General features: G+C 40.2%; 1 protein-coding gene across 7 annotated transcripts in view; it reads left to right on the top strand.

Annotated features, from left to right (window-relative positions):
• Window positions 1–313: 313 nt before the first annotated feature.
• The window catches only part of phactr4b (phosphatase and actin regulator 4b), a 37,326-nt gene continuing 14,843 nt past the window's right edge, over window positions 314–22,796 (top strand). Inside the window, exons 1-6 of one of the 7 annotated variants that reach the window (XM_030157739.1) lie at window positions 314–373; window positions 9,428–9,545; window positions 10,003–10,047; window positions 18,749–18,919; window positions 19,464–19,544; window positions 21,115–21,630. In XM_030157739.1, the coding sequence (XP_030013599.1) occupies window positions 10,035–10,047; window positions 18,749–18,919; window positions 19,464–19,544; window positions 21,115–21,630 (781 nt within the window). In that variant the 5' untranslated portion in view covers window positions 314–373; window positions 9,428–9,545; window positions 10,003–10,034. Of the gene's footprint in view, window positions 374–1,182; window positions 1,374–9,427; window positions 9,546–10,002; window positions 10,048–15,199; window positions 15,458–16,438; window positions 17,526–18,748; window positions 18,920–19,463; window positions 19,545–21,114; window positions 21,631–22,796 lie in introns of those variants that run through there. The other 6 variants (XM_030157740.1, XM_030157738.1, XM_030157742.1 and 3 more) reach the window with 6 other exon arrangements.

The raw sequence follows: 22,796 nt of genomic DNA, 5'->3' as shown, positions 1-22,796 counted from the left end.
TGAAGTTTATGTGGGGAAATATGGTGAATTTGAAGGTTCAGCCTGAGTTATTTTTATCTCATTAAAGTGATGCGTTTAAGTACCTCCTCTCCATGCCTCAGGATCACAGAGGCAAGCTGGATAATATAACGGTATGCTCCTCCGCCCCCCTCCCCCTCCCCTTCTTCCCCACCGCAGATCAATGCATCAGCAAAGCCTGGTGGGTACTGAAGTCTTCCCAACACAAAGAGGAGCAGTGTTTGCAACGCCCCCAGAGGAGCTGCATCCTCCACCGAGAACTACCAGGACCAGGATGCTTAGCCCGGGATGGTTTCCGGTAAGTGCGTAAAATGTTTGGACCGGGCTTTGGAAGAGGGGGAAAGTGTGAGGAAAGGTGAGGAAATGACCAGGCTGCTATTTTTACATCGGCTGTAACTAATTTCAGAGGAGGAGGAGGAGGAGGAGGAGGGTGAGTCAGGACAAGAGGTAACATGAGCGCACAGGAGCAGAAGTGAAGCGCAGTGGCTGTTTGTGGAGGGAGGATTCCACATCAGACAATAAGGTTGTTGCGCTCCAAGTTGGGCGATACAAACCGAGCTGATACCGCGAATAAATAACAAATGTGCAGCAACAGTATCCCATGTGGAGATGTGGCAGTGTGGGGGGGGTTTGTGTAGCAGCTGGGGAACGCATGACTGTTTTTGAATGCGTCTGTTTTCCACCTTCACTCCATTTTGCACTGATGCTCTGCAGAGGAGTCCATGCCCAACAAAGGATGTGTGTGATCTCCAGGATGTGGATGGTGTGTGTCGAATCGAGATGCGTTTAAAAGATCCGGTTTTTTTTGGTTTTTTTTTTGCATTGGCTACGCATGGATATAGAATTCGGTTGTGTCATTTTTTTTTTTAGGCCTGGATGCGCGTTTTCTCCTGAGCTGACCAGTTTCCAATCAATGCACTGTGGATTTAAGCTTCATCTTGCATTTGCAGATGGGTTTTGCTTATAAATATAAATAACCCTCAATGTGCGTCTGAGTCAGTCCCATATGTGTTAAAAAACAAACGTGCGCATTCGTAACCGCTCTTGTTCAAAGTGCATAATGTTGCAGCATGCGTTCCCCATCATAGTTTCTTATTCTGAAATGCGTTCGGTGTTTGACCGGATGTTGAAGCGTTTGCCGTGACAGACTTGATCGTGGGTTCCCATTCACCCATCAGCATCTCGAGTCCACTGGCGCGAGATCCGCTGTGTGTGCGTGTGTGTGTGTGCGCAGGAGGCAGGTCGGTGTCGGTGCCGGAGCCTCCACACGCCGCTGCGCTCCGTCTGCAGCCGGGACCACCAGCTGAACAAATCTGATGCTTTTCACACAACATAGAACCGACTCGACTGCTCAGGTAATTTATATTTTGCCTCGGGAAACAAGCGGTTAAGTAATAGTCTCATCTCGGTGATACAATTAGAAATCGGCGCTCCATTTAGATCTAATTAGGACATGGATTGTTAGGGCAAAGATGGAAGACGTGATACACTTGGCTCTTCATCTTCACAGCAATGACTGCGGTCCTTGGCTGGTATATTAAAGTGTGTACTGTGTCTACGCAGCTCTGCTTTTTTTTTCTTTCTCATTTTTCTACAGTTGTCCAAGGAGAGTGTTTTTGTTTTTCAAGGACATTATAAAATACTGGATGCCATAAGGAAAAAAAAACAACAGTATTTTCACATTGCACAAGTGTTTTTTTCCAAGCAAAAGTCAAACACTGCCAATCTACAAACCAGGATAAGTGTTTTCATAAGGCTATACTGTTGTCTAAATATCCTTTTTTGTTTGTTTGTACCAGTTCTTCCAAGTGGAAGTCATGAAATGGATGCAGTCAGATCTGCATCTTCTGGTCAGGGGCTACCTTTCTTTGTTTATCCAGTCCATCTTCTCTGGTTTTATCGGTGCTTGCCCATGACGTAATATCTCTTGAAGTTAATTTTCTCTTTGGAGAAATGCTGCCTCATGTCTTGTGTGGTAGCTCATTCCACTTCCCACTGGAAGCCCCCCTCTTTAATGGGCCATTAAGAGGCAACCAAGATGGTTAAGCTGTCAGCTGGGCCTGATTGATTCAGTTAGACCTCATATGAGACTGATCGGAGATTCCTCTGTAGCTCTCAGCTAAATGTTTCTGCTCCACCCCCATTCTCCTTCACACTCAGAAGGCAGAGATGGACATCCAGGCCTCAAGCTGGAGGTATGAAATGAGCATACGTTCAACACTTTTCCCCTGGGTTCTGCGCACTCACTTCCCTTTTAATGTAGTGAATATTGCATTATGTGGTGGAAAAGTAATGCTCCATTCCGCTGCAGTGCAGTGTACACACAGGTGGAGGGACACTGAGAAAAGTTTAGCAAAGGCAAGGAGCATTTTGGGCTCCTTGTAAAAGTGGGCCACTGGTCCCTGCGGTGAGTGGTGCTTTTCTGGGGCAGGCTCGCTGATGACGCTCACCCGGCCCGGATTGGGAACAGACACCCTCGTCCATCCATTTCGGAGAGGGGTGTGGAAACTGCGCTGCTCAGATACGCACTGCAAAGGGCCAAGCCGAGAACACAGGTGTGCTCCAAGTCCAGACAGCAGCCTTGTTTTCTGAGCCACAAATCTATCACTGATACCGTTCTGGACCATCCTGTGAGTACTTCTTACCATCTGCGTTTGTCTGTAATAATGTCATTTGTCAGGTCTGTTTTGACACTGGTATCTCTAATGGTTTTCTTCCACCTCGCTGGTGGCTTTTGTGCCCAAAACTCGAACCCAGGAGTGAAATGTGAACTGCTATTTAAAGATGGCATAACTCAGCCAGCTGCTGCTGTTTCCGCTCCCATCGTAATTGAATCAGCTCTAGTAGAGTGCGCCAGTGAGGGTGTGTGCGCTCCACAGAAGATTATACAGTCGGGACTTCTAGGCGGTCTTTACAGGCCACTTTCACATACCTGATTGGTGCTCCTATTCCTGGTGAGTGCATTTGTGGGACAGAAGCTGGGACGAGGACAAAATCCCAGCTGGTGACATCCATCGTAAAGCTATCATCTTTGAAAGGATGTGGGTTCATAGAGCATCCTGATTGTATGGAAGTCTGAACATGATTATAGTATAAGCAGAGATGGATGAGGCTGGGAGGTAATTTGTTCACTGTCAGAATAGTGAAACTTCATAGACCAGACGTTCCAGTCATTAACTGTTCATCTGTGTCATGTCATCTTTGATCTGGTTGTTTTTCGTGAGGTGACATTACTTGTCTGCTTCTGCAGTGACGGCTGCCAAAAGTCTCTGAGAACAGGTCTTTCATGTCAGTGAGGAGTGACAGAAGTTGCAGTCGGTCTGGACAGTGTCATCACTTTCATATTGATCCGTCCTGTGTGACTTAAAGCAGGGAGAGGGTTAACAACTCAAAAAAGGAACTAGGCCATCAACATCCCTTTTTTACCGGCGTGTTCAGAGGCTGAGAGCTTGACAAAAAACTGCAAGTGAAACAGTGCGATATTTGATCATGGAATGTGTCTGCTCAAGCCAGCGCTTTGTGGATGGCCTGTGTTGTATTTAACATGAAGTCACGTGTGCTTTTATGCATGTACGGCTGAAAATGCTCAGTATTTGTATCTCTACCCCCTCACTGCCTCAAATCTGCTCTTACTTTCAGACACCAAAGATATTTTCTCTCTTCCTGCCTGGATAGAGTGAAACATTCCGCGCTCTGCTCGATTATTTTGAGTCATCCAGCCAAGGCTGTGGCACTGGGCGGGAGTGTAAAAAATTTCATCTCCAACCACGGATACATCTGCCTGCTCTCAGTGGTGTTAGGGTTCTCCTCCAGTCTGTTTCAACGGCTGGGCGACCAAAGCTATGATTACTTTTAAGTCCTTTCTAAGTAGTTTCAGACAGGATTGTGGACTGTAGTCAACATTCTCAGGGTTTTGACTTCTGTTTGATGTAAAATGTCGTTACTCAGGCTTCTTCTTTTGATGGGGAACTTTACCTTTGACCCTGCCAGTAAATTTCCCTGCAAGAGGAACAGACAATAATACCCTCGCACACATAATATAATAGTTATATCACAGTCACAGGCAAACAGAGCTTTACTTCATTTTAAGATATGTATCATTGATTTAGTCATGTCAGACTGGTCGCCTGTGCTTCATCTCAGATACCATCATCATCAGTCTACTGGGGCTCTTCCTCCTATCTCTCCATTTATTGAACATAATGTAAGCCCACAGCCCAAGGCTGCCGCAATTTGTTTAGACCAGGAATTTACTGAAATGTAACATGATATGGAGATCCATTAGACCACCAGAAAGATTACTTTGCAGAGAAACTGCAGAGGAATTTTGTGGTCTCATTTACAGTTACAGTTTGGTCATATACATTTTTTAAAGTGATAATTACAACAAGCAGAATGTTCGAGCAACATTATATTGCTTTATTTTTTATTTTTTTCATCCTCCCCAGAAACTTGGCTTTCATATACTGCAGCACTGTTACTGCAAAACTGCACTATATGAAGGCAAGGCAGGGTTTTCCTACTGGAACAACACTTCGATGCAGCACCCGAGTGTTTCTGGCAGCATCTATTCTACAGAAACAGAAAAACTATGCTCTGCTCTGGAGGGAAAAGATGCTATCAGTCAGAATAGACAGCGTTCGCTCTCTGTAAATAGTGTCTTTAAATGTTGGTGTCATCTTTTGATCATAAAATTGAAATTGTGCCTTGACACTGGGGTATTTTATAGAGAGCATTGAATCCTAACTGATTTTCAGCATAATTGCGAGTGTATTTAAGTCCATTAGGTAGGTTTCTATGATATGGTGAAAATGTCATGATGTGATTATAAGATGTAATATTGTGAGTGGGATTTTAATGTGAGAAACACACTTATTACGCATTCATAAATGTCAAGTTAAAACTTCTACTGGCCTAAAACATGCTAAAAATTAATTTATCATGTTTTACACAGTAGCTCTTACTGCTCAGTGTCCAAAGCATCACCACAGAGTAGAGCTTAGGTTTATTTTTACCATTTCTGTAGCTAAGTTAACCTAAAATCCTCCTTTTAAATGGCAACCTATTGTGACTATATAAATCCACAGGCTGATATTTCAACTGCAATTGTAATCATTCAGTCTCACCATTAAAAGCTGATTTTGTCTGCACTGGAAGCTCAGTCAGTTTTGGAACCTCTCACTTTGTGTTTTTTTTTTTTTTTTTTTTTTTTAATTTTATTTTATTTTATGTTTTGCTGCCACTGATGCAGTAAAATCACAACTGAAAACAAGTTCAAATCATCTTGTGGCGTTTTTACAGCAGAACCAAAGGGAAAATCTGTCAGACAACTAAAAAATACACCTGTCAAAGATGATGAGCTAAGAAAGATGATGCGAAAACTGCAAACTGTCAGAGGAATCGACTCGGTGCTGTAACTCACTGAGCTGTACGGTGTTTACGGTGTCAGTGAGCAGATTTCTTTGACTCCTCTAGCTGTTTAAATGTGGCAATAATATGGCTGTCACATCGCCTGGAGGGCATTACATAACAACAGGGTTGAGCGTGGAAATTAGGACTACATTCTAACATGACTTCAAATAATAAATAAGTGAGTAATAACTTAGGTGAAGTGATAATATGTAAGAAAATAGCACATGTACTCAATAACTTGTTTTTTTTTAATGTAAATAATAGAAAATTAATGCATTTTTACTTCATTATCTGGATCAGCCTTTACAAATTGATTCATATCAGTGCTTCTGCAAATTGATCATCTATTATTATAATTTCATTTTGACACAAGCAGATGTTAACATTTCCATTCTCAAAAAACAGGTATATGCAACAGGTGTAGTAGGTGTAGGAAAGAGAAGCTTCCTCAATTTATGTTTCCCTCACATTAACGTTCTGTTCAGCCTCGTTGTTGTACTGAATGTTCCTACAACAGCCTCAGTCTGGTGATGCCAGGCTTGTTCTCCTCTCTGAACTCAAATCACAGTTAATGTTGTCACCCCCTCCTCCCTCTTCCTCCTCCTCCCTCTTCCTCCTCCTCCCCCTCTGCTGATCTTTGCCCTGGGGCTCCTTCATTCTGCTCTGTCTTCTGACGCCACACACTGGGTCAGTAACAACATGAAGATCATGTGCCTCGTCTTTAACCTCCAAACTGAGATGTCATTAAACCTACAAAAACTGACTCCTTACACAGACAGTTACACATAAAAGCACCCATATGTGCACCTGATATTACTCTTAAAAAAAATTAATATTTGGAAAAGACTAGTTGGCTTTGCCAATATATTTCTTGAACCCTTAAAAACCCAAAACAGTTTTTGAGGGGACTTCCAAATGCATTTTTCTCATCACATCTAACCATTCCTAAGTGATCGCCTTTTATTTAACAGAGAAAACTGAAGAAAAAAAAAAGAAATTTTCATGAATATATCATTAACTGAACATGAAAACAACCACTGTCATTTGTCAAACTCCATGGGTTTTACAGAGGAATCAATGTTGCAGAGGCTGTCATTAGGGGTTTTTCCATTGGACGTCTGTGCAAAACTTTACCGATATTTACTAAATGTCGAAAAAACAGAAGTGCGTAATGTTGGTTTTTCCATTAAATCACAAATGCGATGATTTGTTTATTTATTTTCGCGAGATGACACGAGAAGTCATTCCATAAACATAGCGACGAACGTAAATATCATGTTGATTTACAGATATATTCATTATTATTATTATATATTACCCCTCTATCCCACACTAAATTTAAAAATGATTCGGTTTCCTGGTGTGTCCACACATACCGTGTCATGTTTCTTTTAAAAACTCTTCTTCTTCGCTTGTTGTAACATTGTTTTTTTTTTTAAATTCATGTGATACTAGTTGCGGAAAAGGTCTTTCCATTGCAGCTTTGCGTGATATACCAATTTCGCTGCGCCCAAAAAAAACACTTCTTGCCAGCACAAAAAATTTTCATCAAAAAACAAGAGGTATGGCGAAATTGTTTTTCCATCAGGCAAATTTTTGTGCACAAGTTAAATTTGTATAATTTGAGGGTCAATGGAAAAGCGACTACTGTTTCCACGTTCACTACAGTCTCTTAACTTCCAAATGGGTCATAGCTGATGACCAAGAAAAGCTGAGACACTATATTTTACCTGAATTATGTACATGTATTTATAGGATTAGTGGATCAACAGTTATTAAACATTTTAGATCAGTAGATGCTTTTGGTTACTGGAAGCTGTTTAGGGTTAATATGCCTAAATAAGTAAACCCTTTTACAGAGCCAGTAACAAAAATAATTATCAACATCATGTGTTTTTCTACATAGTGTTTTACCCACTTCGGGCACAAAAGGATTTTTCTGTGCCTCTGTTGCATTCGCCAACATAAGTGTTTAATTACATTACTGAAGTGTTTTGATGAGAGGGTTTTGACTTGTGATTTGTGAATAGCTTGAACAATGCCCATTTGGAAGCAGAAGTCTGAGTGTGTGCCAGGAAACTGTTCACACTAAGATTATAACACTTTCATCAGCATGATGTCACTGAAATCACACCCCTTAACTTATACTTCTCCTACACTGTCTTAAGGGAATTCTTTAATATATATTTTTTTAAATCTATTCTTTTGTCAGAAGTGGAAAATAGTTGTGGCTCAAAAATAAATTACAATCATGCTCACACTATTTGACAGGAACCACATAAATAGCACATTTTGTTTGGATGCCCTGAATTAGGCCTTTTACAGAATGGAGCATTTTCTGAGTAAAGCACGTGAGATATGCTGATATTATTGTGGTTTTATGGGGATTCTTTGGACAAGTAGAAAATGAATCTGATGTGCACGTTTGGGTGAAGCCAAAGAAAGAAGTCCACATGGATATAAAGAGGTTTTTGGATATGAGCAGTTATTAAAAACTAACCTTTTGCAGGAAGGTGTTTTAAGGAATAAAACGCAGTGGAGCATCTGCCAACAATGGGAAACTTGGAAGAAAAACATATTTCTAATCAGGGTTTGCACAATTGCATGTAAACACGAATATTGCTGCAATATTCATCTTCTTTAGTCATGTTAGCAGCTTGTTTTTCAGAATACATGCAAACCACTACCCAAGAATATTCAATCATACACAATGATACGTTTTAAGTACGGCTGGGCAAGTTAATGCATTACTACCGCGTTAACGCATTCATTAAATAACGCCGACATTTTTTTTCATCTCACGTTAATGCCGTTTGAGTATAACTTATATTATTCTGCCCCTGCTTGTGTGCGTGTAGGGATTAGCTCAGCAGATAGACAACAGGTTTCCCAAGAAAAGCCGGACGCCGAAAACTTCTCTCCAAATCTTTTACTTGAGACTCACTGTAAAACTGCAACATACATACAAAATGGGAAAAAGACTGCTAGCTCGATGCTAACTTGAATGGGAAAATCCATAGACACGCTAACAATTAGCATTTACAGATTAATTTAAGATTTACAATGGCTTTTTATCCAGCAACAAAGGTTCACATCAGAGATATTTTATACTATACATTCTTACAACAACTGAACATAAAATACTCACAGGCAAACATTTTTCAGGCCATACAAACAGAGTGAAAGAGACGTGTCTGTTAGTTCCTTCTTATGTCCAAACTGGCTACAGGAACACCGCAAGTACAAAACATACGTTAGTGCAACTTATTCCGACCACTAGAGGGCCCCCTTTGCTTGCTTTGAACAACTGAACATCACATATTATTGGGCTTATTAGTATTAGTACTTATTAGCGGGCTTCAGACTCCTGTCAGTCACTCACAACCGTAAATAAACTGGTGGGGACATAAACATGGAGAAAAGTACCAGTCTTTTACATAGACATTTTCATTTTAAATGTCTTCAGATGGTGGGGGTGAGAAGGGCACAGTTGTTTGGAAGCACTGCAACGTGGAATTATTTTTTATCATCGGAGTACTTCGAGTCTGAAATATCACTTAAAGGCAATACACGCTGTTGGTGCCGGCAAACCCCCCCCCCCCATATAAATATGCGATTAATTGCAGAAATCCACACGATTAATTGCGATTTAAAAATTTTAATCACTGCCTAGCACTAGTTGTAAGTATTGTATGTTTGGTCTAAAACTACACCCAGAATCAAATTTAAGGACGATAAAGATCTGCTAAATGTGATGTGATACCATTTGGATGTTCTAGTCTTTTTGACCTCTTTTACACACAACATTTGACTTTATGTAGATGTAATACCAGATTACACTTAATAGCGGCTGTAAACGGTGTTTTCCTCATTAGCTCCAGATGTTTGTGTTCCTCCTCATCGTCATGAATCCTCATTAATTTTTTTTACCTCTGCTCCCTCTACCCTGTGTGTCCATTTATGACTGATTATTATATGATTTTTGTGTTTCTTTCAGCAGAGGGGTTAAGATGGGAGGAGCTGCCACCTTCAGTATGTTGGAAACCTGAACAGATCCTGCTGTGCTGCTGCCGAGGACCTCTACCACTCCCACGCCACCCATGACTTTCAACAGTGTATGTTTATACCTATTTATATGTACATGTGTGCAAAAGTCATCGAATTCAGGTGCCATGTAACACTATTCCCCTACGTAGTAAAAACACAGTTACCTTCTGCATTTTCTGACATTGCTACAGGCAGGGTTCCTTGGTGCGTGGTAGAAATATTTACTCTAGTGTTGGTTTATGTGATTAAAAATGTGAGCTGTGTTTGGACTTGGGAATCATTTTAATCTGTGTAAGATGCTTCAGATAGTTTCACACTTGAAAGGTTAATTAAGGCTTTTGAGGAATTTTAATTAACACGTTTAAGGCTTAATTTTGCATAAATCCAAAGCCCCTGGTGTTGGTTGTTTTTTGAGATTCTCATGCAACAAAGCATGAGGAAAAAGATGCAGCCTTGTTGTTTTAACCGACAGTGTGTAAGCGCATGTCTCTCACTGCTGCTGACACTCGAAATGTTGTTTTTCAGGAACCGTGGATTGGTGTGCCTCAAACTCTGTAATGGAAAATCGTGGTGAGTAGTAAGTCGCTCGTTGTGGTTTGTTAAGTGCAGTGTTAATGCTGTGGATCCACTCATTTAGCTGTACATCCACTGTGTTTATGAGGTCTGTCTAGCCTCTGCACATTTTATGAGCCACTCAGGAGGATCAGCTATACATCTTCTCAACCTCAGGGCAAGAGTGAGGGGTAGTTTCCAGTTCCGAACAGTGGATTTTCAGGATTTTCCATGAATCCGCGTAGGCCTATGTGTAGAGCTGCATAATATATCGTTTGAGGATCGTCATCGCAATGTTCGTGTGCGCAATAGTCGCATCGTAGGTCCTGCAATGTAGGAGGCAACTGAACGCAACATGTTCCGAACTAGGGGTGTAAGAAAATATCGGTTCTGTAACATATCGCGCTATTTCATTTCACAATACTGTATCGATATTGAAAAGTACTGTATTGATATTTTTAGGTATTTATTCAAATGCAGATATTGTGGAGGTTCATTTTTGTTTTTTTTTGTTTTACTTTTTTGTTTATATTTCATTTATTATTATTTAAGACTCTTTTATTTAATAATGTTAGTTCCTTTTTTGGGATTGCACAAAAATAATGTTATGATGTTAGTTATGAACAAATAGAATATGAACATTTGAACAGGATCTTAAACTGTAATGTCTGTAAAACATAATTTAAGTTTTAACACAGGAAAATTTTGTGATATAGCATTAGATCCTGTTGTGATCAAATAAAAATGTGTTTAGTATTTGTGCATATTTCTGGTGTAATTCAATTCTTCAAGGAAATAATCATTTAAAAAAAGAAACAAACAAAAAAATTGCCTTTTTAACAGTATCATGATATATCGTGATATATCATATCATGATCTTAGTATTGTGATTCATATCTTATCGCCAGATTCTTGCCAATACACACCCCTGTTCTCAACTACTTTCAGGGGTACTTGTCACACACTGCGTGCAGCGATCCACCAATCACAGTTCTTAATCGGTTTGCTGAAGCAGACCATGCCCCTACACACGAAGTGAGTCACTGGTAACAACACTGAAAAATGAGCAACGAACAAGAGAAAATCACAGAAAACAAAGACTTGGTGCCAAAAAAAAAGCTTTTATAGTTATCTGGAATTATTTTGGCTACAAGAAGGATAATATTGAAATGTGTTCTGTGTCGATAGTGCCTTGCAATTGTTCCCACAACGTGAGGTAGCACAACTAATTTGTCTGACCACACAGCTATTTCATATCACAATATATATCACAGGGTTAAAAAAATCGCAGTGTCAGTTTTTTCCAGTATCGTGCAGCCCTACCTGTGTGTATTGTGTGTTGTCTGCTTTTGCTTGTCTCACTGTGTTAACTACTTTCTAATGCTTTTCTGTTGAGATGCATTGATGCTGTGCAGGAAAGTAAGGACTAACCTTGACTGTGTTCCCTTTTTTTTTTTTTGGTTCAACCTCACCTGTTGCTCTACATTTAACTAGTTCCCTTTACATTGTGCACTAATATGATAAAGAGGTTGTTAAAACAGTCCTAATGTGCAGTGCAAAGCCAACCCCAGTCACTGTTATGTAAGATTTCCCTTGGCTAAGTCATTATAAAAGTCAAAATTCTCCTTACGCCATTTTATTTTTCTGGTTGAAACTCATTATACACCAGCACAGGTGTTCAGTTAAGCTGCTGTATTTTTAGTATACACATGAAAAATGGAACAGTACAGCTCTTTTTTAACAGAAGATGAAATGGAAAAAAGAGCCATCATCATCATGTGAAGATCATTTCAAAAGCAGCGAAATGGATAAGATCAGGCATAATGAAATGCTCAAGGAAAGACAAAATCATAAATGCACATACCTAAACACTAGAATATGTATAAAATAAAATAAAATAAAATATGATAAAAGCCAGTGGCAAAACCCTGAATATTTTATGCACATTCAGGTTACTTACTTTTAAGTTTTTCTCCCCAGAATAGTCACATTTCCATCTGTATGGAGCCAAAACAATGACTTTAATGTCTGATATTGAAAATAAAATTTCACATTGAAAATGCACTTTGAAACTAAAAAAAGAAACATTGGCATTGAAAAACGTGTGTTGTAAAAAATTGTAATGGCATCAAAACAGGTATTGACATTGATAATGTTTCGCTGAAGTTTAAAACACGGACATCAAATGTTATATTATTTCATTTTTGATATTTTTTTTGCATTCTGATGTGTTTTTGAATAAAAATCATATTTGTATTTGATGTCACTGTTTTATCAATGACAGTTTATAATTTCAATAATGTGTTTCTTTTTTGATCACAGTTTTTTTTTTACACTTACTGTGGTTTTTCAGTTTCAACAACAATGACTTAAAGAAACAGATTTACTTGTGGTTTTGGAGCTCCAGGTGAACTTGTAGATGACATTTTTAGATAGCTCTTATGCTCAAGGGTCTAGTAAGTCCAGTGGGGTCCAGCCGATTGAGCCGAATGTCGCTGTCGTCAAAATGCAAAATAATATGAAAATCGCGCCCTACTAGTCCTTCCCTTCAAACCCTCCCCTCCACGCCAAAAAGGTGACAGAAAGTTGAAACTGAAAATCCACAGTAAGTGTAAAAAAAAAAAAAAAAAAAAAAAAACTGATTTAAAACAAAAAAAAAACTGATTAGAAAAAAACGTCATCAAAATTATAAACGGTCATTGATAATCAGTGACATCAAATAAAAATAATATGATTTTCATTCAAAAACACATCAGAATACAAAAAAAAATAAAAATGAAACAAGTGGTGCCAGACACAACAAACCCCGCCCCTTGTATGTATTGCAGCTGATTTTGGCATCAATCCAGCTGATGTCATCATGTCCATGCATGTGCTGATGTCAACGTATTAATTACATCTATATATGTGCCAAGTTTGAAGTAAATTGAAATAAAATTTTTTTTTTTTTTTTTTATAGACATTTGAAATTTCGCACATTGTAAGTAAATGGGAGGAAAAAAAGATGTAAAAAAAATCATTAAAAATGTGAACTTTGACCTACTTTCCCCAAACTCTAACCACATCTATTGTGGGTCACTGGCAATCTATAAACCCAATTTGGTATGAATTCAACCAATATTTTTTGCTGCTACAGACATGTGAAATTTCACTCATTATAATTAAATGGGGAAGAAAAAAGATTTAAAATATTCATAAACATTTAAACTTTGACCTACTTTTCCTAAAATGTAATCAGATCTATTCTGGGTCAGTGGCAATCTATAAACCAAATTTGATGTGAATTCAACCAATAGTTTTGCTGCTAGAGTGTTAACAAACAAACAAACTAAACCAAAAACAATACCCCTTGCCTCCCCTTTGGAGGTCGAGGTAATAATGTGACATTTGATGTCCGTGTTTTAAACTTCAGCGAAACGTTATCAATGCCAATACCTGTTTTGATGCCATTACAATTTTTTACATTACACGTTTTTCAATGCCAATGTTTCCTTTTTCAGTTTCAGGGTGTGTTTTCAATGCGAAATGTTATTTTCAGTATCAAACATTAAAGTCTTCATTTTGGCTCCATATGTTTGGTATACATGTTGTAGCAAGATTAGATTTATTAAATTTGATAAAGAAAAACATTTAAAAGTCTGGCATCAAAAGAGGCTCATTTGTTTTGCTATCAGTTAGACTTCCAACAGTGGTAAAGTTCATTGAAGATGCTTCACTCCTTGTGTTGCTGGACGTGGTCTTTAGGTGTAAGTAGTATGTACATACCTACCTCAGTCTGCCTGCCTGATGAAGTGGCCCGGCCCAGTCTGTTATCCAGGTCAGGCCAACAGGTTCTGGGCTCATGTGGATTGGCTCAGCTCTCTCTGGAAGCCGGCCCGGTGTGGAGGCTGTATGTGGGGCACAGGGAGAGAAAAGGAACGCTGTCAAACACACAAGCTCTCCATCTTTAGAAACAGCCAAGATGCAGCCAAACGCTAAGAAAACTCTGATCTATCCAGGCATAATGACACAGCTCAGTTCTCTGGATTCCTCCGAGGCACAGTTAGACAAGGTTTTCTGAAGACACTCAAACCTCAAAAGGAATCAAGGCGCTAATTCGGGGGTCCATTCGGCACTATTCCCTTTCTTTCTTTCAGTTTAGAGAAAGTCTTCACTCTCTTCCTTTTTTTTTTTATGCTTGGCTCTCTACATTCAAACCCTAAACAGCGCAGCTCTCCTTGGCAAACATGTTTCAAAGTCATGCTAATGCATTCAAGACTGCTCAAATTGTGATAAGAGACTCGAAGATGTGCATAAAATGGTGTCTGGGGGCTTAAAAAGAGGTGAGCAGCATGATAAACACCTTCCGCTATTACTGAACAATAGCAGTAGCAGCGGAACGTCGGCAGCATACATACTGTACACCTGATCAATGAGTCTTCGTATGTCAGATGAACTTGTTCATCCTTCATTTCTTCCACTTAATAAGTTCACTCAGTGAATAGATGCTGTAATTTTGGTGTATTGTTTTCATGTTGACAGGGAGCAGCATCTCAGACATTGTTGACCTTTATGCAGCTCTAATTGAATCTGCTCCAGTTTCCCTCTGCTCTATCCTTTACATTCACACTTGATTGATTAAGAGTTGTTGTCAGAAGAGGAGCATTAAAACTTTAAGAAGTAATTAAAGGAGACATTTTTAGGTGAGTGGCTTGTCATTCTATGTAGAGTGCGAGTAAATGCTGGATTAGTAAGTTCAGCACATAGTTCTGAGTTGAAGTTTTGGCGATTTTCTTTGAACATTGGTGCCAAAATAGCATATTGAATAGTTTTGTGGAAAGTCTGTTTACAATGTGGTCTGAGTCTAGTGTGTGAGATTTAAATCCTTTTTTCTATTTTTGTTCAAAGAGTTGTTAAATGTGTGTAAACACTAGGTTTGGTGAGTCAAATTGTACCACATAACACGGATTACATTGGACATGTATTATGGGATGCATGCATTGTGCCGAATACACATTTGGCTGCTGCACACATCAAGTTGAAAGCATAACTCGTCTTTCTCCCAGGAATGGTAGGCATCTTTGAGTGAGTGCTGACCTGTGCTATGAGCCAAGGAGGGAGGGTCAGCGAACGAGGGGGAGAGAGAGTCCAAGTCCTGGAGGAGGGAAGGTCTTAAGGAGATTGCAAGAGGGAGGGATCAGGGAAGGACTCAAGTGAACGGTGTTGAGGAAGGGTAAAGGAGAGAAAACACAGAGGGGGAGAAGAAACGGAGACAGAGACGGTAGACGTAGTTGGAGCAGGACAAAGGCAGGTGTAGCAGCTCATCTGTCCAGGTTAGTGTGCAGTGTCTGGGTGCAGGACAGGTAAAGGCCCCTCAGGGGCTGGATCATGGGACAGAGTCTTTCTGTGGAGAACCCAGCTCAGGACCCACAACAGCACAACAACGGTGGTGAGTTTCTGCAGCCACTCATAAATAACTGACTTTTGTGCATCCACAGATATAGAGCCCTCCACCAATAACACTCTCTGCATGACATTATTTAGTTTTTCAAAGGGAGAGTGTAAAAGACAGATAAGAGGAGGATTGTATAATCAACTATGCCGTCTCCTCTCTCACTAACCCCCCCATACTTTCACCACAAGGAATGTTAAATCACTGGGATCATGTGGAAGAATCTCAGCTGTGTTTTTACACACTCGTGCATTTGTTGCGCACTTATTTTAATTTTAGAAGAGTGCAAAACAATTTTAAAAAAGCACATTTTTTATTTTATGAGCAAATGGTTTAAAGCATTTTTTTTCCCACATAATTTTGCATCCATTCCAATTGTTGTCTGTGTTTGTTTTACTTTTTAATATTACAGAATATGAATCTATCTCCCAAATTAATTTTCTGCTGTAGATCATGATCTTGAGGTGATGAATATTTTTAGAACATTAACTGTTACTTTATAATGAATATTTACTTTACCTTCAATGGTAGGCTTTAGTTGTAGTTACTGACTTACTGCTACTATATTAGTTTTATGTTTGGATGATGTTAGAAAAGATTCCACACGAGGCAGTCGCTGTGATCATAACTTCTTTGTGTTGTCAGTGAAGTAGATTAAATTTCATAATCTGCCCTGGCAATGGTTAGGCTTATAATGAGGATGGAGGTATTTCCGAACCCGCTGGACCCAGGGCTCTTATGTAAGTGATCAGGACGGCTTGGCTAGCAGATTGTCTAAAGACCGGCTTCTTGTAAAACAACAATCTCTTATAACTGACTGCTTGCCTCACCTGACCGAGCCTGCCGTGAGTCATTGAGTCATGGGGTCGGAGGGAAATCTGGCCTCTCTGGGAGATGTTTGAGAGAGTGGTGGGCGTGACTTCAGGACAGGGGTACGTCAGACGATCACACACACACTCACAATCACACACCCCCATGTTTCCTGACTGGTATGCGTTATCTTGGCAGAGCTCCTGATTACAGAGCATGACTACTAGACTTGTGGATGGGGTTTTAGTTGTGAATGATATGTTTTATATAAGCAGTAAATCTGGATGTTGTAACTGTGAGCATATGGACTTTGTGTGGACATTGTAGCTCTGTGTCTCCATGAGCAGTACAGTGGACTGTTACAGAGTGTGAGGGGAAGAGGTTGTCTTTGTTCTCGGTCACAGAATCAGGGTGGAGTGCCGTTTCCTCCCTGTGTTTCCAGCCACCCCCCCACCCCCAGCCCCCATCCATAACTCCTGGACTTTTTCTCTTTGTAGCTCTTTTTTTGAAGGCTTTACTCTCATTCCAAGTTCGGAGTCGCACACAGCTGTAGTGTCTCCGCACACCAGACCTCCTCTCACTACAATTGAAACAATGGCATGTTGTGTTTTTGATCACAACTCTCATGAATGTGATAATTAAGTAGGATGGACTTAACTTTTTGTCATTTTTAGGGGTGTTTTTTTTGTGTCATTGGAGCGATATGTTTTAATCGGGCAATACAGCGTGATGTACCGTTGAAAGGATATGGTCAGTCACCTTTTTCAAATGGATGACTACTGCATGGGCTGAGTCTTCTGCGATCGTCATCTCTGCAGTGCTCTGGAGTGTGCAGGCCTGGCACAGCTAGCTCTTATCCTGCTTCACTGGCTTCAGCTGAGCCACTGTGTCAGAGGCTCTTCTGACAGAGCAGTCTGCTGTGTGAAACCCTCAGTTCTGGATCACAGGGAAGCTGCCTTAAGCAATGCTTAATCTGGATGTTATGGCAGCTGCTCTGAATCCGCAGATTTCTACCTCGCCAATTTAAGATGGATTTTCATGGTGGGGACTTGTTCTTTGAACCTGGACCATCTTTGCTCTAGTTTGGAGCAACTCTCTGCAACTAGTCCGTCTGGCGTTTTCTTTCTCAGATATTGACGGTTTGGACATAGAAGACTATTTGTTTTGGGATTGCTGAATGCTCCCGACTTCTCCATGGCATGCTGTTTCAAGTCCCGCCACCATGGAAGCTGGACTCTCAGCACCTCTCTTCCAGGTAGAACAGCTGCGATGTTTGTTATTTAAAAAGCTTTAAAAGAAAAGCTAAACCATCTGGAAAAGAAAGCTTATTTTTAACTCAAAAGTGACTTTAAAGATCTCTGTTTTTTATGATGACCTGGCTCCCAATCACATTCAGTAAGCATTCAGGTCAAATTCTCCCCTGCCAGCAGCATTGAGGTGGTCACATAGAATAGTGGTTAAAGAGTCTGTCCTTCACTTGCAGAAAAATGTGGTTTAATCCTGTGTCAGCAGGCGTACTCAATGCTGAAATGTCCCTTTGCAAGATACTGAATCCCTGCCAGCTCCAGTGGTGCCGATCCACAGCTAACCCTGACTTCCTCACTGGAGTGTCAAACGAAAAGTCAGCTTCCACCCTGGAATGATATTATTGTTGTTGTATTCCTGTGCCCTTTATTAGACTGCAGAGTAAGCCGTATCAGTATGTACGTACTGCGTGAGGGCATATTGTTGTGTGAATCAGACTGCAAGGCATTCTTGTCGCCAAGACATCCTGTGTGCACATGAGACTGGATGTTTGAAATCCGTTCCTATTCTCTATCCACTGGTAAATATTATGTCTGCTGAATACAGCAGCTGCAGCCTTGAGAGTCAGTGTTTGAGTCTCTCCTGTGCTCAGCACCTTGTCAGTTGACTTGTCAATCACAAAAGCCAGAACATGTAACCATGACTGCAGAATGCCATTTAACAGAGCACTTAGAGCCTCAATCCCAGCTCATAATGTTCAGCATCCTTTAAAAGGTTTCACCTCTCAGTGGCTTGCTGCATGTATGTATCACAGCTGACAGCGTTTTCTGCTGCTGTGTGACTGCATCCATGTGTGTGTCTGTCTTTGCTATAGAGGCAGTGAGGGCTGAAAGGCTGATAAGGCACTAGTCTCCATCCAGCAAAGGAATGTGAGCACTTGACAGTGAGAAATTCTGGCCATTCGCCATCCTCAGACCTTTCCTGTTAACTGTGGATGTGTGGAGGAGTCCATGAGCTCTCAGCATCACCCTGCCAAAGCACACTCAGTCCCCGAGAACTAACAGCTAAAGATAATAACAGCCGTAATGAGCACAGCCCTCTTTACAAAAGCAGCAGATGATCTCAGCTCCAACAGAAAACTCTTCTGTCACAATATCATCACAGCTAACAGTCCTGTGTTCCTGTATGTTGTCGTTCAGTTGAGTGTATCCTGTTTATGTTTTTGTCTCTCAGATGATGAAGCTGAGCAGCACCACAGCACAATGGTGGGAGAGGGGGGCAGCATGGGAGACAGCACCCCGAACCCGAAACGCAAGGGCAAGCTGTCGACCCTTGGCAAGATCTTCAAGCCATGGAAGTGGAGGAAGAAGAAAAGCAGTGACAAGTTCCAGGAAACTTCAGAGGGTTTGTTTTGTGAACTTTATTGTGTTTGCAGTGTGAGTGACCACCTCTCTACCTGTTTTGTTTCATACCACTTACATTCAACTTTTGCGGATATTCCTCAATACATCTTTTCCTGATGAATGCATTTGTTTACATACAAGTCAGATAATCAGACAGTTATTGAACTGAACTGATAAAGAATAGGATGATTCTATAGATTATAGATATCAGCAGAACATGGGAGGCTTCTTAACTGGAGTAACTGGGTGGAATTATTAGCAAGTGTATTCACATTTTTTTTTTTTTAATTATTTATCAGTAATAAAGCTAAAGATTGTTCATTTCCAACAGTGTTAAATTTTTTATCTGTTGTTATTATGTTGGTTTGTCCACTATTACTACCTCTTACAACAAGAAAACAAGTTGTTAACAAAAATATCCCATTGATCGAAGGTCTTTAGACTTGTCTCGCACAGCTCATGTGACCTGTTGTTCAGCAAAAGGATCTTAAAAAAGAAACTTTGATGTGTAACATGCTGACATACATTGTTTTTCTTGACTGCAGAACTGGAAAGGAAGATGTCGACGAGGCGTACGAGGCAGGAGCTCATAGAGCAGGGAGTGTTGAAGGAGGTCCCGGACAACGGTAAGAGCGCTTCTGTGATTCATCTGATCTCTGAGCACAGCAGTGTCTGTATCTGACAGTAGCGGCCCTGAGGCTATCACACCCACACAGACAGTACAGTTAAGTCATCAGTACATTATAGCAGGAACACTGTCCTCCTATCCAGCAGGTGCCAGAGACATATTTAAAACAGGCAAATTTACTTTCACCTTGCTGTTTTTTTTTGTGTTTTTTTTTTATATAAGTAACACAGTATCTTTTTAAAATGGTATGCCACTCTCTGGAGCTGAGGAAAAGTGGAACGAATTGTGCCCTGCAGCAAAATAGCTTTGAGAGGGTTTTGTGTGAGCGTTAGCTGACCCTGCTGCTGCAGAAGCCCATTTATTAAACCTACAGCTGCTCCTTCATCACACTAACAAACACACACTCCGTCTGCAGGGCTTCAGTTAAGGGCACCTTACATTTACCACTGTGGGACTGATTAGTCTATTGATTTTTGTTTTATTAATACAATTTTTAAAACATAGTAGAAAAATTAATCATAATACCACAAACATTGAGTTATCTTCTGTTTTTGTGACAAACAGTATAAATCCAAATACATTTATATAGACATGTATAAGAAAGAAAAAGACACAAATCAACACCTTAAGGATATTTTGATTGTTTTTCTATGCCATTTTTTAGTTAATCTTTTATTATTTATTTGGCATTGTTACATTTAAATAAAATGCAGTTGGTGCATATAGGACTCCTGTTTAGGGTGATTTGATCAGGCTTATAAGAAACTGTCTCAATACAGGCATACAGACTAAAAATACGGTAGTCACTCAAAAAGACTGATGATAAACAAAACGCAGTGTGCAACAACACAGTGTGAAACAGTATAAATGACACAAAAACCAATTACTAGAGACAACAATCAAAAATGAATGAATGTCAAGCTTCAGTACATGAAGGAAGATTCAGTTTCATAAGTATTTAGTAAAATAGTAAATCATTGTCTATAAATACTGTCGGTATGTTGATTAGTTCATCATCACTCAAGAAAGATTTCATCAGCAGATGTTGGTCATGTCACATAAAAACGCCATTAAAGTGATGATTACTTTAAAGGAACTATTGCTCTATAAATTCTTAATTTTAAGAGTAATCGTTTCAATAATTTATTTTATTTATTTATTTTACCTTTATTTAACCAGGAAGTCCCATTGAGATTAGAAATCTCCTTTGCAAGAGAGACCTGGCCAAGGCAGCAGCCATACAAAGTCCAAACAATACAAAACAAATACATGATACACAATGAACAATAAAACACAATAACAGTTATTCAACCATAATGGCATCAAAAAAAACAGTGACATTCCTCCTTCACTACATTCTCCATTATACTTTTAATGATAATCCACTAGGCTATAAGGTTACTTTTACAATCTACACTAGAATCTGTCATATTGATTATCTTAACTGAATCTAAATAAAACTGATTCTGGATCAGTGGCAGTATCCAGCCCTCTTTGATTTTGATTCAGTAGTGTTGGAGGTAAATATTCACTTGATCTGATTCATGGTCTTTTGTTTGCCTTGACAGATGCAAATGTAGAAACACAGAACCTGAAGCAGCCCTATGTGAAGAACGGCCACACTCTGCCGGTGAGCGCTGGAGGAGGTGGAGTGGGCGTCGGCGGAGGCAGGAGCCCGTGCAACCAAGGCAAGCTCCCATCAGAATCGGACTTTAGGATAAACCCGGCCTGGCTGTCTCAACCAGACGACCGCCGGGGCCGCTCACCTTCGGACGGAGAACGCCGGGGGGCTCCTGGCTCTAGGGGCACTGGACTGCATGAGGACATGCGTAGAGGGGGTGGGGTAGGGGTACGTGCACACGGAGAGGGAGACTGGAAGCCTAATATGGCCTGGCAGGGACAGATTCACGGGCAGATGGACGAGGGCAGACGCGGTGGCCGGCTTCATCCAGATGATGGGCAGAAGAGGCCTGGTCTGAAGAAGGCCCCATCAGAGGACGGCAGGAGGAGTCGGGCTGCAGAAGTGGACTGGAAACCCACACTCCCCCGACATGCGTCTGCTGAGGAGGGACGGGCCCGCAGAGGTGAGTCACCTCTAGTTTGCATAATTTCTCCCCTGCTATCTGAAATTTTCCACCTACTTGAAAAACTGTAATCATAAGATCCCTCTCGAGTTTTCTGCTTAAGTCAATAAAGTCAGAGAAAAGCTGTGTGCTTTACAAGTTGACCTCCTTCATCTATGTTTGAGGATTGCTCACTCTCGCCATCACTCTCCTGCCTTTTGTGCTGTCCTCCCAGATATAGACAGGCTCCTGTGGACTCCCAGGGGTTCTGTTCCAGCTACGCTTCTTATTCAGGAACATGAGGGAATAACTCGTCCTCTCTTCTCCGCTCCTAATTAATGTGGCACGATCACTATACCCATTATTGCCCTTTAATGCTAACGCTGTCATCTTAGTGATAATTGGTGAAGAGCTGCTGCTAATTGATTTTACGGAAACATTACACTTTGAGAAATAGTGGATGCTTTGTGCTGTTTTTAGATCTCAGTTGTCAGTTGATACCACTTGTCTCAAATTAAGATCAAGATGACAGGAAATCAAAATGAGGCGCACCAGTGATATCAGTGCATGTATGTTCTGCCTGTTAGTCTGATTCTTTATCGATTCCTTTAGTGATTACTAAAAAAGTAGGCCTACATATCTTTTTCAGCATTAGCAAATTGTTAGCCTCATAGCATATTTGCCTACGTCATGTTTTAGGCCAAATTGTGATAATTGCATTACTTTACTCTCCTAACACTGCTGCTTCATTTTGCATCATTGGTTATGTCTTGAAAAAATATGATTTAGGTTATTGAGCAGTGAGGTTAATGAAATGTTTTTCTTCATGCAATGGACCTTTCCTCCCCTTCGCCAAGACTCCTTCATACTGTGACTTTCTAAACCAGGGATGTTAAACATGCGGCCCGGGGGCCAAATGCGCCCCCCCCCCAAAGGGTCCAGTTTGGCCCCTGAGATGTTTTTGCAAAGTGCAAAAATTCCACAGTCTTGAACTGAATTAAGCAAAAAAAAATTTTGCTTGAATTAAGGAAAAAATCTTGAATTAACTAAAAAAAATCTTCAATTAAGTAAAAAAAATCTTGAATTAAGCAAAAAAAAAAAAAATCTTCAATTAAGTAAAAAAAATATTGAATTAAGCCAAAAAAAAAATCTTCAATTAAGTAAAAAAATCTTGAATTAAGCCAAAA

This window comes from Sphaeramia orbicularis, chromosome 16 (genome assembly GCF_902148855.1).
Source record: "Sphaeramia orbicularis chromosome 16, fSphaOr1.1, whole genome shotgun sequence".
In the NCBI taxonomy this organism is placed as follows: domain Eukaryota; kingdom Metazoa; phylum Chordata; class Actinopteri; order Kurtiformes; family Apogonidae; genus Sphaeramia; species Sphaeramia orbicularis.
The sequence above is the reverse complement of the archived record's forward strand: the minus strand, read 5'-3'. Positions and strand labels throughout refer to the sequence as shown.